Raw genomic sequence first — 17034 nt, 5'->3', positions numbered from 1 at the left:
TGATGTGAAAATTTTCCATCTTAAAAATTTGGGAAATTTGAATAAAATTTTCGGAATATTTTTTTTATTTGAATTTAAAATGAAATTGAGGAACAATTTTTTATTATTATTTTATTATTTTTTTTTTTAATAAAAAATAAATAAAAACTTCCCCCCCCCTGTCTCTCTCTCTCTCTCTGTTTTCATCGTACTTGTTTTACAACGCAATGTCGAACAAGTAACGACTGTACACATAACGGAAGATACAAAACCGGGTCTTAGGATACGATGGACACACGTTGTTTCTGTAAATGTAACACGTATTACGCGCTCATGTAACACTTTCAAGAAAAACATTTTTACATTTTTTCCGTAAAATCGAATCTCATAACAAAAAAAAAAAAAAAAAACAAGAAAACGCGGGAGAAAACAAATACATAAAAACAAATCGAATATTTCTTCTTATTTTTCGGAAAAAAAAAATGATGAGAAAATTTTTTTTTAATCGAATTTCAAAGCAAATGGAAATTAATTATAGATGAAAAAAATAATGAATTACTATTTAATAAGGTGAATTAGTTTTTCTATATTTAATTTTTATTGGAATTTTTATATTTAGGGTATAATTTTAATTTTTATGGAAATTTTAATTTGGATTTGCAATTATAATTTTTATTGCAATTTTTATTTTTATTGAAAATTTAATTTTTATTGCAATTTTTTTCTTTTTATTGAAAATTTAATTTTTTTGAGAATTAAATTTTGTATGGAAAATTTTTATTTATATTGCAATTTTTATTTTTATTGAAAATTTAATTTTTTTTGCAATTTTTGTTTTTATTGAAAATTTAATTTTTTTGAGAATTAAATATTTATAGAAAATTTAATTTTTTTGAGAATTAAATATTTATGGAAAATTTTAATTTATATTGCAATTTTTATTTTTATGGAAAATTTAATTTTTTTTTGAGAATTAAATTTTCATGGAAATTTTAATTTAGATTTGCAATTTTAATTTCTTTTTTTAATTTTTATTACATATATATTTAATTTTTTAATGACAATTTTTATTTTTATTGAAAATTTAATTTTTTTATTGCGCATTTTTTATTTTTATAAAAAATTTAATTTTTTATAAAAATAATATAATTTTTATTCTATTTTTAATATTTATGAAATTTTTTCTAAATTCCGTTTATTTATAAATAAATAAATAAAAAATGTAGGATAAAAAAATGGTAAATTATTTTAATTTAAATATTTGAAAATTAAATTAAAAATTTTAAAATTTTATTTATTCGAAAATAAAATTTCCATTTCAAAAATTTGCTTTTTCCAAATAAAATTTTATATTTTTTAATGTTAAGGTGTGAGGACAATTTTTTTTATTATTGTTATTAATTTCCTCTTTTTTTAAAAATTATTTTAAATCCACTAAAAAAATTTAGAGCGAAATTTTTGAAAAATAATTATTTTTATTTTCAAAATAATTAAAAAAATTTTTTTTAATTTCAAATTTAAAAAAAATTAAAATTAAAGAGAAAAAAAACCCATTACAAGAGAGAAAAAATGTAATTTCATTCACGTGAAAAGTGTGTGTAAAATTTTTTTTACAAACATTTCCCTTTTTATTGTTTGAAAAAATAATAATAATAATGATAATAATAATAATAATAATAATAGGTAATAATAATAATAATAAAAAAGAAGAAATATTGTCGGGATTTTAGAAGAATCCTTGTTGTAGAGTGGCCTCTATACATATATTAAAAAAAAAAAAAAATAAAAAAAATAATAATATGAAAAATGTAACCACTTACATTTGAAATCGAGATATGTATATATATGCTTTTTCATGGTAAAAAAAAATGTGCATTGAATTGAACATATACCTTTTACAAGAGTAGCTATAAAAAAAAAAAGTGAGCTCATACACCAAGGGAGTCTTTTATCATCGTTTCTACGCAAATATACATTCCTCAGTTGAAGAAGCCTTCATCTTTTTTTTTTTTCTTTTTTTTCTTCAAAATAGTATTCGCACCCTCGCGAGAAATTTTTCTCAAGTGTTTTTCAAGTTTTATCCTTATCATTCTTTTCCGATAAAGAAAAATTATAGTTAAAAATTTACACAAAAATAAAACTCATATAAATAAATAAAAATTTTTTTTTTATTTTTTACTAATTTATTATATTGATTATTTTCAAAAAAAAAATAAAATAATAATAATAATACATAATAATAATTTTTTCCTCTCCTAAATTTGTTTCAGAAAAAAAATTATAAAAATAAAAATAATAATATAATAATATAATAATAATAATAATAATAATAATACTAATAATTAAAAAAAAATAATTTTAATAATAATAATACTAATAATTAAAAAAATTTAAAATTTAAAAAATAATTAAAAAAAAATAAATCTTTAATTATTATACTTAATTATTACTATTAATTTTTAATTAAATTAAATTTTATTAAATTTTATTAATAATTATAATTAGGTAAAAAGAAATTCGTTTTTTTTTTCTTTACTAAAACCTGGTTCTATGTATTTTTGGAAATTTTCATTTTTTATTTCCTATTTTTGAAAAATAATTATTTTAAAAACAAATACCTTAAAATTGAATTTTCAAAAAAGGAAAATATTTATACCAATATAAATTTTTATTATTTATTAATTTTTTTTTTAATGAGATTTTTAATTTTTTTTTATTAATTCAAGCTAGGTTGGCCGAGTGGTCTAAGGCGCCAGATTTAAGCTCTGGTTCCCGGTTGGGAGCGTGGGTTCGAACCCCACACCTAGCAAAGGAGAATTTTTTTTTTTTTTTTTTTCTTCATTTTTTTCTTATAAATTATTATAACAAAAATTAAAAAAAAATTGTCCCCACAATTTCAATTTTCGATCTGTTCAAACGATTCGGAATTTCCCCTAAAAAAAAAAATTGATAGAAAAAAATTTTGAAATAAAATTTTTTTTAACACTTTTGAATGAAAAAAAAAACAATTTATAGTAGTTAGTAAATTTTTTTAAAAATATTAATATTAATAATAATAATAATAATAATAATAATAATAATAATAAATACATAAATAATAGATAGTTAAAAAAATTTTTTTTATTAATATTAATAATAATAATAATAATAATAATAAAAATAATAATAATAATAATAAATAATAGACAGTTAAAAAAATTGTTTTTTAAAAATATTTTGTGAAAATTTATAATAAAAAAAAAATTTGGTGATACGCTAAGAATTTTTAAAAAGCTCATGTAAATCAAAAATCTCAATTTTAAATTTATATATATCTATATGTAGAAAGCACTGTAAAACTTTTTAAAATCCTTCTAAAGTTTTATGAGCGCTAAAAATTTTTAGGGTCACTTGGAGAGATTTTAAATTTGCAAATTTTACGAGCGTCTAGATTATATAGGGGGAGATTTAAAAAAAAAAAAAAAAAAAAAGAGTATTTCAACTTTTCATTCTATAAATAAAACAGATTCTCTCTAAAGACGCAAATTTTCTCAACTTTAGAGAAAGAAATTTAAATAATAAAAATGAAAAAAAAAAATTTTCATTTAATAAATTAACAAAAAATTTGTAATTGCAAAAAGTATTTGCAAAATAATAATTTAAAAATATTGAAAAAAAAAAAAATGAAAGAAAATTAGTATTGATTTTTTTTTCTTTCTAAAGAACGTAATTATTTTTTAAAAGATCGAAATTAAAAAAAAAATACTTTTTTGTCATTTGTCGAATGAATAATGATATTATAAAAATATAATATAACGAGTATAGGCGGATTTCTGGTTCGACGGTTTTTTTTCTTCCTTAAGTCCGTTACACTCGGTTAGACTATTATTTGTGACATACTCAATAATATAATGATAACTTTCTTAGGAAAAAATAAAAAAAAAAAAAAAATAGATTCCTGACATAAAAAATTACAGAAGGCGTCCTCCGTGTTACAAAAATTGAATATGTCAATTATTTTGCGAGAGAATAAAAATTGATAATAATATTAAAATATACTCGACTTCCGAGTTTCTTGTTAAGAGCAATTATATATATGTATAATATGTTTATTAATTATTAATTGTAATATGTTTATTATAAATCAGAGTAAAAAAAAAATTTCTTTTTAAATAAAAATTTTTCAAAATTACAAATTAAAGAAAAATAAAAAAAAAATTTTTGCCATTAAATCTTTGAACTAAACATGAAAATGACAAATAAAATAAATAAAAAATAATTAAATTGTGAAATTTTTAATTATAATTATTTAAAAAAAATTTTAATAGAATTTTTATTATTTAAAATTTTCAAAAACAAATATTTATTAAATAAAACATTCACTAACCTGATAAAATCCATTATTTACTTGCGTGGAAATCTGAAAATTCTACTAAAAAAAAAGAGAACCTAAAAAATTTACAAAAATTTTTGAAAACTTAAGAAAAATACTGTAAATAAATTTAAATTTAACGAATTCTCCTAATAATAAAAAAAATTTAATTAATTTCTCTAATAATAATTTTCAAAACAAAACCTAAAAAAATATTTACTAAACTAACAAAAAAATTTAACGAAATTAAAAATATCCCACGAAATTTACAAAAAAAAAAAATTCTACAAAATTTTAGAAAAAAAAAAAAATATAATTATTTATTTAAAACATTAATAAAATTTAAAAAAATTCTGTAATTTAGTTATTTAAAAAATTTAAAAACAATCCTGTAATTTAATTATTTATTTATTTTAAGAAATTAATTAATTAAAAAAAAGGAAAAAATGAATTTAAACCGTTGGACAAAAAAAAAATTGACAAAAAAAAATATGAAAAGAAATCTACAAAAATTATTAAAACGAATTTTTTTTCAATTAAATTTTCAATTTCACTAAACTTTTTTTTTCAATTCTGTTAAATTTTGAAGGTATTTAATTTGTTTTTTTTTCATTAATTTATTTATTAAATTAATATTATAGTTGATAATTTTTTTGATTTTTATTAATGAAAAAAATTAAAATATTTAAAACTAATATTCTATTATTAATTAAAAATATTATTTATTTTAATTTACTGAAATTTTAATTAATAATTTATTAATTGACTAAATTTTAATTGAGAGGCTGATAGTAAAAATGATTTAAAATAACATTGGGAGCAAAAGTGGGATAAGCGACTTGGGAGAAAAAACGGGTTAAAATGATTCGTGTAATTTATTGATAAATTCATTATATTATCGATTCAAAAATATTAATTATAATAAAATATGCATTTTTTCCTATTGTTAATATTTTTTAATCGTTAATATAATGAATTTGTCAATAAATTACACGAATCATTTTAACCCGTTTTTGCTCCCAAGTCACTTATCCCACTTTTGCTCCCAATGTTATTTTAAACCATTTTTACTATCAGCCCCTCAATTATGAATTAATTATAATTGATTAGAATTAATTAGAATTAAAATTAGAATTAAACTAATAATTGATTTAGAATTAATTAGAACAAATTAAAATTAAAAATAATTAATTAGAATTAATTAGAACAAATTAAAAATAATTAATTAGAATTAATTAAAATTAAAAATAATTAATTAGAAACAATTAAAATTAAAAATAATTAATTAGAAACAATTAAAATTAAAAATAATTAATTAGAATTAATTTAAATTTAAAAATTAATTAATTAGAACCAATTAGAATTAAAAATAATTGACTAGAATTAATTACTATACTAAAATGAAAAATAATTTTCAAAAAATTCAATAATTTATTCGAAACTTAAAAAAATCAAAGAAATTCATTAAATCCTCAAAAACTCGAAAAAAAAATCACATAATCAAGGATAAACATTTTTTTTTTTTGGATCAAAGGTGAAAAAATGACAAAACAAAAAAAAATTTGCGTGGTAGAAAGTGGTTTAATAATACCCTAACATTAAAAAAAAATCTACTAAAACTACATTACTGTGTTTTGTTCAGTAACTCGTCAGTTTAAAAAAAAAAACGAAAAAAAAAAATTATTCGCGTTTTGTCAAATAACAAATCAATAATAATAATTATAATAATAATAATAATAAAATACGACAAATGACGACGGTGTGAGAAAGAAAAAAAAAGAAATTTTTCTTTTTTTTCCCCCTTCTCAATTGCCTTTAGCGGCGCGTATTATTTTGCAAATTTCAATCCAAGTACGTCCATACGAGCTGCAAATATCGCAGACTTTTGGCGAATTTGAAGACGTTCCTTGACTGATATTGTGACATTCTTGAAAAATTCCACCCTCATTTTCTAAACGTTCACATCCTCCAATTGTACTCGATGACGAAAGACTAACACGATCAGATGAACTTGTTGCCTCATGTGATGAGGAATTAGATTTTTTCTTTGTCTTCAATGTCAATGTGAGATTTCGCAATTCTTCCACGGACGGAAGATATTTTTTGTTATTACTACTAATATTATTTCGGACACGAAGCGATGCCGGTAATGTTGCCGAACTGAATGTACTGCTGCAGCTGCTGCTAATTGACCTCGAGGCGACGTCTGTTGTGGTTTGTTTTTTTCTTAATATTGTTGATGTTGTTGTTGTTGTTGATGATGATGTTAATGGCAATAATAATTCATCGACGACTTTAAATTGCGATCGTGGTGATGAAATGCCAATTGAACGTCCCGACGGCGATGAGAGGCGCAAACAGTGCAAAAGACTAAGTCAATCATTGAGCAGACCTTGCGACACGCTTATTAGTTGATCTTTCAATACGCGAAACGATGGTCGTACCTCGGGATTATGGGCCCAGCAAATTCGCATTACCTGTACAGAGAGAGAAAAAAAAAAGAAAGGAAAAAATTAGAATTAAAAAATATTGTAAATTATTTAATTGAAAAGTAAATTTTAATATTACAATTTAAATAAATTCGAATTTTTTACTAAAAAATCGAAATTAGAATTTTTTTAATAAAAAAAATCGAAATTAGAATTTTGTAAATAAAAAATTATAATTATAAAATTAATTTAGAAAAAATTAGAATTTTTTTTTTTAAAAAATCGAAATTCGAATTTTCAATCAAAAATCGAAACTGGAATTTTTTAATTAAAAATCGAAATTAGAATTTTTGTAATAAAAAATCAAAATTGAAATTTTTTTAATAAAAACTAGAAATTAGAATTTTTTAAATAAAAATTTGAACATAAAATTGATTTATAAAAAAATTTGAATTTTATTTATTTTTACAATTAGAATTTTTTTTTTTAATAAGAATTTACACTTACAATTAAAAAAAATAATTTCTGAAATTTTTTAATAAAAAGTTTCAATTAAAATTGTAACAACAAATTATTTATAATTTATTTATTTATTTATTTATTTATTTAAACATAAACGGGTTACAAAAAAACCCTTTCGTAATTGTCCCGTCAACTTAAAATAAAAAATAAAAAGAAAATAATTTTTTTCATTTCATAATTGACAAAAACTAATAATTACTTTTCTAAATAATTAAATACAAAAACGTAGAAATTTTATTTTTATTATTAATTACAAGTAGAAATTTTTATTTTTTCCTGTTAATTTATAATAAACAAAATTTTAATTTACAATTTTTTTAATAATTAAAAAAATTTAATTTTACTTTTAAAAAATTTTTTTACATTAAAAACTTCCAATGAATTAAAACCTCGAATGTAAAACTAAAAATTAAATTTAAATAATTTAAAATAAAAATAAAATAATAAAAATTTTTTTAATAAATTATTATTTAAATAAAAAATCTCAATTAGAATTTTGTAAATAAAAAATTATAATTTTAAAATTAATTTAGAAAAAAAATTTTTAATAGAAAATTAAAATTAGATTTTTTTAAATAAAAAATCAAAATTGGAATTTTTTAATAAAAAATCGAAATTGAAATTTTTTTAAAAAAATCGAAATTGGAATTTCTTAATAAAAAATCGAAATTAGAATTTTCTTTTTAATAAGAACAAGAAATTAGAATTTTTTAATAAATATTTGAACTTAAAATTGATTTATACAAAATTTGAATATTATTTATTTTTACAATTAGAATTTTTTTTTTAATAAGAATTTAACACTTACAATTAAAAAAAATAATTTCTGAAAGTTTTTAATAAAAGGTTTCAATTAAAATTGTAACAACAACTTTTTGTTATTATTTAAAAAAATTAAAGTTTCAATTATAATTATATTTATAATTGTCCCGTCAACTTAAAACAAAAATTAGAAAGAAAATAATTTTTTTCATTTCATAATTGACAAAAACTAATTACTTTTCTAAATAATTAAATACAAAAACGTAGAAATTTTTTTTAATTTTTATTATCAATTACTAGTATAAATTTTCATTTGTAATTATTAATAAAAAATTTCTATTACAATTGTAAAATTGAAAAATTTTTTTAAAAATTTTTCCTGTTAATTTAAAGTAAACGAAATTTTTTATTTACAATTTTTAATAATCAACAAAATTTGATTTTACTTTTAAAAAAATTTACATGAACAATTCCCAATGAATTAAAACCTCACGAATATAAACTAAAAATGAATTCAAATAATTTAAAACAAAAGTAAAATAATTAAAAAATTTTAGTAAATTATTATTTAAAAAAAATTTCTCAATTTGAATTTTGTAAATAAAAAATTGTAATTTTAAAATTGTTTAAAAAAAATTAGAATATTTTTTAATGAATATGAATTATGAATAAATATGAATTTATACTTAGAATTAAAAGAAATAATTTCATAAAATAAAATAAATAAGTAAATACAGAATTAGTTTAAAAAATAATTTATTTTTGAAATTTTCCCTTTTTTGTCATTTTCAAAGTAAAACTATATACTTTAAAAAAAAAAATTTTTTTTCTTCGTAAGAATTTTTGACGATATTTTTTTTTTTTATGCAAATTAAAAAAATTTCTGTGACAAATTTTTTGAATTTGAATTCTTACCTCGTAAACTTCTTTGAAGCAAGCTTTTGGCTTTTCGAGAATGATACCGCGTTGAACACGTTCAACAACTTCGGTGTTCTTCAGTCTTCCGTAAGGCATTTTACCGCATGTAAAAATTTCCCACATAAGAACACCATAAGCCCAAACGTCGGACTTGGAACTAAATCTAGTGTAATTCAAAACCTCGGGAGGTGCCCATTTTATTGGGAATTTGGTACCACCGCTGCTAGTATATTGGTCATCCAGAACATACCTTTAAAAAAACAAAAAAAAAAATTATTCTTCTTATTTCACAAATTGTAATTGTAAAAAATTTATAATTAAAAATTTTAATAACAATTTTAATTGAAATCTTCTTTTTTTAATTAGAAACTAGAAATTTTTTATTAAAAAAAAATAAATCGAATAAATTAATTGAATTAATTAATTAAAAAAAAAATAAATTAATAATTCTTTGAATCAATAAATTAATAATTAAAATAAATCGACCTAAATTGTATAGGTAATTGTAAAAAAAAAAATTAAAATTTTTAATTACAATTTTAATTGAAACATTTTTTTTATTAGAAAATAATAAAAAAAATAAATTAATAATTCTTTAAATCAATAAATTAATAATTATAATAAATCTACCTAAATTGTAGGTAATTGTACAAAAAAAAATAAAAATTTTTAATTACAATTTTAATTGAAACAATTTTTATTAAAAAAATTGTAATTGAAATTTATTTTAAAAAAAAATGTTCCGAATTTTATTAAATTATAAATCGGAATTTTTATATTGAAAATTTTTTTAATATTTTTAATTGGTTAATTTAACTAATAAGGCAATTAATAATTTTTTTTTAATTATTAATTAGAAGAAAGTTTTAAAGTTGATAATAATAATAAAAATGATATTATTATTAATAATAATTATTATAATAGTAATAGTAATAATAAAAATAATAATTATAATAGTAATAATGAATAATAATAATAATAATAATAATAATAATAATAATAATAATAATAATAATAATAATAATAATAATAATAATAATAATAATTTCGAAAATTATATTTGCAGGTAAAACGTGTTATTTACGACAACGACAAAAGCAAAGCGAGAGTAAAATAATCATTACAAGATCTGTAATTTCTCTTGGAAACACTTAAGAGTGAGTAAAACAGAAAAAGAGAGAGAGAGAGATACACGAAAACTTGAGAGACAAAAGTGATGCAGCGAAATGCGTTACCTGGCAAGGCCAAAATCAGCTACTTTGACTACGTTTGCAGAACCAACGAGGCAGTTTCGCGCCGCGAGGTCCCTGTGGATGTAATTGTGTCTTTCCAAGTAAGCCATTCCCTTACAAACCTGAAAGCAAGAATACACGTGGGATTATGTTATCTCGCTGACAATGACTTTTTACCCAAGAGAGAGCGAGAGAAAGAGAGAAAGAGGAAAATAGAGAAAAAGCTTCTATATGCAGCATCACTCGCTTACAAGACAATAATACTGGCAAATAAAGAATAATAAAAAAAAAAAAAAAAAAAACGAAAAAAAATCAAGAGCCAGAGGAATCGATTTTTAAGGGATGGAAAAAAATAGAAAGAGAGAGAGAGAGAGAGAGAGAGAGAGAGAGAGAGAGAGAGAAAATAGAGCATTGGTGTGGAAATTGGGAAAAATAGTCTCTCTCCCTTCTAGGAAAAATTTTTTTTTTTTTATCGACCACTTGGGAAATTGTGTAGAAAAAAAAGGCATTTTTTTTTTGTTTTTATATCGCGGTTTATTATCAACAATTAAGGAAATTTTTTTTCTTTTTTTAATTATTTAGTCACTTCTCAAGATCCTGGAATTAAAATTGACAAAATTTTTCCATTTTAATAAAAATTAAGTTTTCATGATTTTTTTACATTCTTATCATAATGAGAAAGTATTTATTATTATTATTATTATTATTATTATTATTTTTATTAAACACCAATAGAAATAATTTCTTGGTGTTTTTATTTGAGACAAATAGAATTTATTTTAAAGCAAAAATATTTATTTGTTTCGGAGCTTAATATAAATTTTTATTTGTTTTAAATAAAGAAATTTATTTAGCATGTAAATAAAATTTTTATTTAGTGCGAAATTTCTCGATTTTTTAATAAAAGTTAAATTTTATTAATTCGATAGTAAAAATATTTTTTTGTTTTTTTTTTACTATTAATTAATCAAATTTTATTAATTCAAAAGCAAAAAGTGAGTTACTAATTCAAATTAGTTAAAATTTTTACTAATTCAGATTTAGAGAGTTAATAATAATAATAATAATAATAATAATAATAATAATAATAATAAAATTTTTTTTGAAGTATATTTCAATTTATAAAGAAAAAAAACCGGGACGCATGATTATTTTTCAATAATCGTTAGAATTTTCATTTTATGGAATTTCATTTGTCGAAAATTATTTTTGAGCCGAATTTTTATTTATTATTTTATTCGAATTAGTATTTTGCAGAATTTTCATCAAAACGATTTTCTATATTACAAAATTTTTATATAACCAAAAAATTCACTTCACAGAATTTTTATATAACCAAAAAATTCACTTCACAGAATTTTTATATAATCAAAAAATTCACTTCACAGAATTTTTATTTACTCGAATTTTCATATTTAACATAAATAGGCGCATTTTAAAGAATTTTTATTGGGTAGAATTTTTCATTGGATAGAATTTTCATTTTATTGTTTCAGATGAATTTTCATTTGTTCGAATTATTATTTAATTGAATTTCCATATAATCGATTTTTCATACTACAGAATTTTTAAATTAACCGAAAAATCATTTAACAGAATTTCTAATTAATAGAATTTTCATTTGTCCGAAATTGCAAATGTCCGAACAATCGCTTTTTGGCGCGATTTTTAAAATCAACCATTCACAATTTTATGGATAATTTTTGATTGGTTGATTTTTAAAAATCGCGCCAAAATCGATTGTTTATTCGGACATTTGCAATTTCGGACAAATGAAAATTCTATCAATAAGAAATTCTGTTAAATGATTTTTCTGTTCAGTTAAAAATTCTACAGAAAAAGTCGATTTTGAGGAAATTATATTAAAATAATAATTCAAACAGATGAAAATTTATCTGAAAATTAAATTTTGTGCAATGAAATTCTATGCAATAAAAATTATTTAAAATGTCTATTTATGTTAAATAAAAATTCTGACAAATAAAAATCCTGTGAATTGAATTTTCGATTATATAAAAATTTTGTAATATAGAAAATCGTTTTGATAAAAATTCTGCAAAATACGACTAATTTGAACAAATAAAAATTCGGCTCAAAAATAATTATGACAAATGAAATTTTTATTTGTTTAAATTAGTATTTTGCGGAATTTTCATCAAAATGATTTTCTATATTACAAAATTTTTAAATAACCAAAAAATTCACTTCACAGAATTTTTATTTACTCGAATTTTCATATTTAACATAAATAGGCGCATTTTAAAGAATTTTTATGGGGTAGAATTTCTTTCGATAGAATTTTCATTTTATTGTTTCAGATGAATTTTCATTTGTTCGAATTATTATTTGATTGAATTTCCATATAACCGATTTTTCATATTACAAAATTTCTAATTTGATAGAATTTTCATTTGTCCAAAATTGCAAATTTCCGAACAAAAATAATCGATTTTGGCGCGATTTTTAAAAATCAACCAATAAAAAATTATCCATAAAATTGTGATTGGTTGATTTTAAAAATCGCGCTAAAATCGATTGTTTTTGTTCGGCTATTTGCAAAATTCGGACAAATAAAAATTCTATCAATTAGAAATTTTGTTAAATGATTTTTCTGTTAAGTAAAAATTTTGCAGAAAAAGTTGATTTTGTGGAAATTCAATCAAATAATAATTAGAACAAATGAAAAATTCATCTGAAAGAATAAAATGAAAATTCTACTCAATGAAAATTCTTCAAAAATGCCAATTATGTTAAATGAAAATTGGAGGAAATAAAAATTCTGACAAATAAAAATTCGAACAAATAAAAATTCTGTGAAGTGACTTTTTTGGTTATTTAAATATTCTGTAAAATAGAAAATCGTTTTGATGAAAATTCCCCAAAATACTAATTCAAACAAATAAAAATTCGGCTCAAAAATAATGATGACAAATAAAAATTCAAAAAATAAAAATTCTAACTAATGATTTTTAGAACATAATCATGCTTCCCAAATTTTTACTAATTCAGATTTAATAATGATAATAATAATAAAAAAAAAAAAAATAATAATAATAATTAATAAATGTTTAATAATAAAAATAATAATAATAAACAAATTTTTTTTGAACTATATTTTAATTTATTAAGAAAAAAAATCTGCTTTTTCGTATTTTATTGTCAGTTACTATCAATGTTACTTCAAATGATTTGTTTTTAATGTCAGTAGCGTATGAGTTTCAAGGGGAAGGGGGGAGAGAAATAAAATCCTTGTATTGGTTTTGGAATAAATTTTTTCTTTATGTCCCTATATGAGAAAGATGGAAAAAAAGGCAATAGAGATAGAGAGAGAGAGGGAAAATGAGAAAGAGAGTGCGATTCTCCCGAGAAATAGGAAATAAAGTTTCAAAAAAAAGCTTCTCACAAAATAGTGAACTTGACTATATTTTCCTTTTTCTTCTTCTTCTTCTTTTTTTTTCTTTTATCTTAACTCTCTCTTTTTTCTTATATTTCGTTTCTCTCTTTTTTTTACGAGAGAAAATCGTCGCGTTAAGTAATTCCTTGAGAATTCCAATGGAACTGTTGCATTTCATGATAAAGAGAAAAAGAAAAAAAAAGAAAAAAAAAAAGAGTTTATCTGCGACTGCAGCAGGTCCATTTGCAGCGGAGGAAAATCATTCGAGTGTCGTTAAATTTCTTTTCATTGCCACTTTACTTTTCGTATAGAGAGGAAAAAAAAAGAAAGACAGCGAGAAAGCAAGTTCCTCAAAATCCTTGTTCAGAAAAGTATAGCGCAATTCTTTTTTTTTTTAAATTGACCCGATTTTTGAATCCCTCAACTTTAATTTTCAACTTTATTTTATTTTTTACTTTTGTATCTGGATATATATAGTTCTTAACGGATTTCTATATAGAAAGATGAGGCGCATTTCTATATAATTCATAAGTTGAAATTTTCATTTCAAAAATTTTTATTATATTGAATTTTCTATTAGAAGAATTTTGATTTTTCAAATTTCTTTTTTAATTATTATTTTTCAAATGTTTATTTTTCAAAATTTTATTTTTTAAATTTTTATTTGAAAATTTTTTTTAAAGAATTTTTATTTAACAGAATTTTTAGTTAAATTTTTTTAATTTCACAGAATTTTTATTTACTTAAATTTTCTGTTTAAAAAAAAAATTATAATTTGTAAATTTTTAATTTAGCAAAATTATCAACAGGAAATTTTTCTAATAAAAATTTTTTTCAAAATTAAAATTCTAACTAATTAATTTTTATGAAACAATTATGCGCCTCAAATAAATGAAAAAGAGGTAAAAAAAAAAGAAAGAATAATATTTTTTTATATTTTTTTTTGGTAACTCACCTGAATACACATATCCAACAAAAGTCCGACATTTGTTCCAAGAGTAGTTTCGTGTCGACGGAGGTAGTTTAAGAGCGATCCGTGTCTCATGTATTCGGTGACTATATAAATTGGTCTATCTTTACTACAAACACCGTAGAGTTGGACTAGGTTTTGGTGTTGTAGTTTCCTAAAAGAAAAGAAAGCAAAAGAAAATTTTAAACGTTGCACATACAATTTTACATACAAATTTATTACTATTTATTATTATTTTTATTAATATTATTATTTTTATTAATATTATTATTTTTATTAATATTATTATTTTTATTATTATTATTATTATTATTATTATTATTATTATTATTTACAATTTTATAAAAATTTAATAATTTTTTCAAAAAATCCGCCATTTTTCATTTTGAAAATCAACATTATGGCGCTCTCACACCTTTTTGGCTGCTTTAAGGTTACCGCATGGCAACGCACGGGTGTGAGTGAGACAGAAAATTTTTCTGTCGCACTCACTCTCATGCGTTGCCATAGTAACTTGCAAGCAGCCAAAAAGGTGTGAGAGCGCCTCAAAAATTCATATCAGCAGAGATAAAAATTTTAGGTTAAACTATTTTTTTTTTTTTGTGAAAATTGCACAACTGGATCTTTTCAAAATTTTTAATAAAATTTAATTTTTAATGATAATTTTATTTGGTATTAAAAATCAATTTTTTTTTGGTTTTGAGGTTATGTTAATTGGATTAAAGTGTGCGCTTTAAAATTTTTCATTAAAAATTCAAATTGAGTCGATTTGAAAAACACGTGGTCGTACAAAATTTAAATGCGCATGCGCGTCTCTTTCTGTCCTTCTCACTCTTATATATATATATTCACAATCGAAACTTTTATTAAAAAATAATTGAAATAACATTTTAAAAAAAAAAAAATATTTGTATATTTTTAATTATATTATATTTTATTTATAATTTAAATAGTAATTAAAAAATAAAAAATGTTATTTTATATAGTTTTTTTTATTATTATATTTGTTAAACGTTTATTAAAATGGCGGGAATACATTTTTTTTCTAGCAAATATTTGTATATTTTCGATTATTTGAAAATAAATTCTAATTGTAAAGAGTAAAGTAAATGTAAAAAGTAAATTTTAAATTGCCTTAAAATTGATGAAAATTTTAAATTGAGTAAATTTGAGAAACACGTGGTCGTACAAAATTTAAACGCGCGTGCGCGTCTCTTTCTGTCCTTCTCACTCTTATGTATTCACAGTCGAAATTTTTTATTAAAAGAATTCAAATAATATATTTCTTTTTAAACAAATTATTTGTATATTTTTAATTCTATTATATTTTATTTATAATTTAAATAGTAATTAAAGAATAAAAAATATTTTTTTTTTGTCGAATTTTTATATTTTTTAAACCTTTATCAAAATGGCGGGAATAAATTTTTTTTATTTTCTAGCAAATATTTGTATATTTTCGATTATTTGAAAATAAATTCTAATTGTAAAGAGTAAAGTAAATGTAAAAAGTAAATTTTAAATTGCCTTAAAATTGATGAAAATTTTAAATTGACTAAATTTGAGAAACACGTGGTCGTACAAAATTTAGACGCGCGGCCGCGTCTCTTTATGTCCTTCTCACTCTTATGTATTTACTATCGAAAATTTTATTAAAATAATTGAAATAATATTTATTTAACAAATTATTAAAATATTTTTGATTATATTATAAATTTTATTTATAATAAATATTAATTAAGAATTAAAAAATTTTGTTTTTCTCAAATTTTAAAATTAAACTTTTATTATAATGGTGGGGATAAATTTTTTTAAAAATTTTTTTTAATTAATATTATAATATTTATAATTGTAATTATAAATAAAAAAAAAATTTTTTTCAATTTTTATATTTTATCTATGAGAAAAAAATATAATATTGAAATAATTATATATAAAATTAATATTAAAATTACATAAAGAGTGAGAGAGAAAGAAAAAGAGACGCATTTCCCTCTCTCTGTCCGACAATATCATAGCGTCATGTGATTGGTGGAAAATTCAAAATTATTCTCGCGCGTCTAAATTTCACACGATCACGTGGTTTTAAATTCACATTTGTGCTTCATCAATTTCATATGGGGTGTGGGATCATTTCTCTAGCGTCGGTCATAGACAACGGTTCAAAATCGCAAGTATTATCATCGGGCATGATTTTTAATGACCACGTGTTTGTGAATAATTTTTAATTCTCTAAAATCAGTGAATTTTAGCTTTCGGGAGTGTTTCGTAATTTTTTTTTTATTTAAACCCGCGATCGAGTAATATTTAGGGATTGAATTTTTTTTTTGTCTCGTCAATGGCTTCCTGGTGTCACGTACCTCAATGATAAGGGCGAAAGTAAAAAAGGGTATCTTAACTTTGAAGTACACAAAATTCTTGCAAAAACTTTTTAGAACTCGGTCTATTTTTACGGTTATTTTTCACATTTTTCAAAA

At 20.2% G+C, this 17034-nt stretch overlaps 1 protein-coding gene and 1 non-coding gene across 5 annotated transcripts in view; one reads left to right on the top strand and one right to left on the bottom strand.

Moving 5' to 3' along the window:
* The first annotated feature begins 2704 nt into the window (after positions 1–2704).
* Trnal-uaa (transfer RNA leucine (anticodon UAA)) lies at positions 2705–2788 on the top strand. The gene has a single exon. It is a non-coding gene; the product is annotated as a tRNA-Leu (tRNA).
* Positions 2789–5891: 3103 nt separating this feature from the next.
* Positions 5892–17034, bottom strand: part of LOC127281425 (tyrosine-protein kinase Btk29A) — an 84017-nt gene continuing 72874 nt past the window's right edge. For all 4 annotated transcript variants that reach the window (XM_051305132.1, XM_051305133.1, XM_051305134.1 and 1 more), the window contains 4 exons: positions 14543–14711; positions 10197–10315; positions 8959–9211; positions 5892–6807 (listed from right to left, as the gene is read on the bottom strand). In XM_051305132.1, the coding sequence (XP_051161089.1) occupies positions 6706–6807; positions 8959–9211; positions 10197–10315; positions 14543–14711 (643 nt within the window). In that variant the 3' untranslated portion in view covers positions 5892–6705. The remainder of the gene's footprint in view (positions 6808–8958; positions 9212–10196; positions 10316–14542; positions 14712–17034) is intronic.

The sequence above is a fragment of the Leptopilina boulardi genome, unplaced genomic scaffold (assembly GCF_019393585.1).
Source record: "Leptopilina boulardi isolate dan_hultmark-lab unplaced genomic scaffold, ZJU_Lbou_2.1 LbouV2_266, whole genome shotgun sequence".
Taxonomy (NCBI): domain Eukaryota; kingdom Metazoa; phylum Arthropoda; class Insecta; order Hymenoptera; family Figitidae; genus Leptopilina; species Leptopilina boulardi.
The sequence above is the reverse complement of the archived record's forward strand: the minus strand, read 5'-3'. Positions and strand labels throughout refer to the sequence as shown.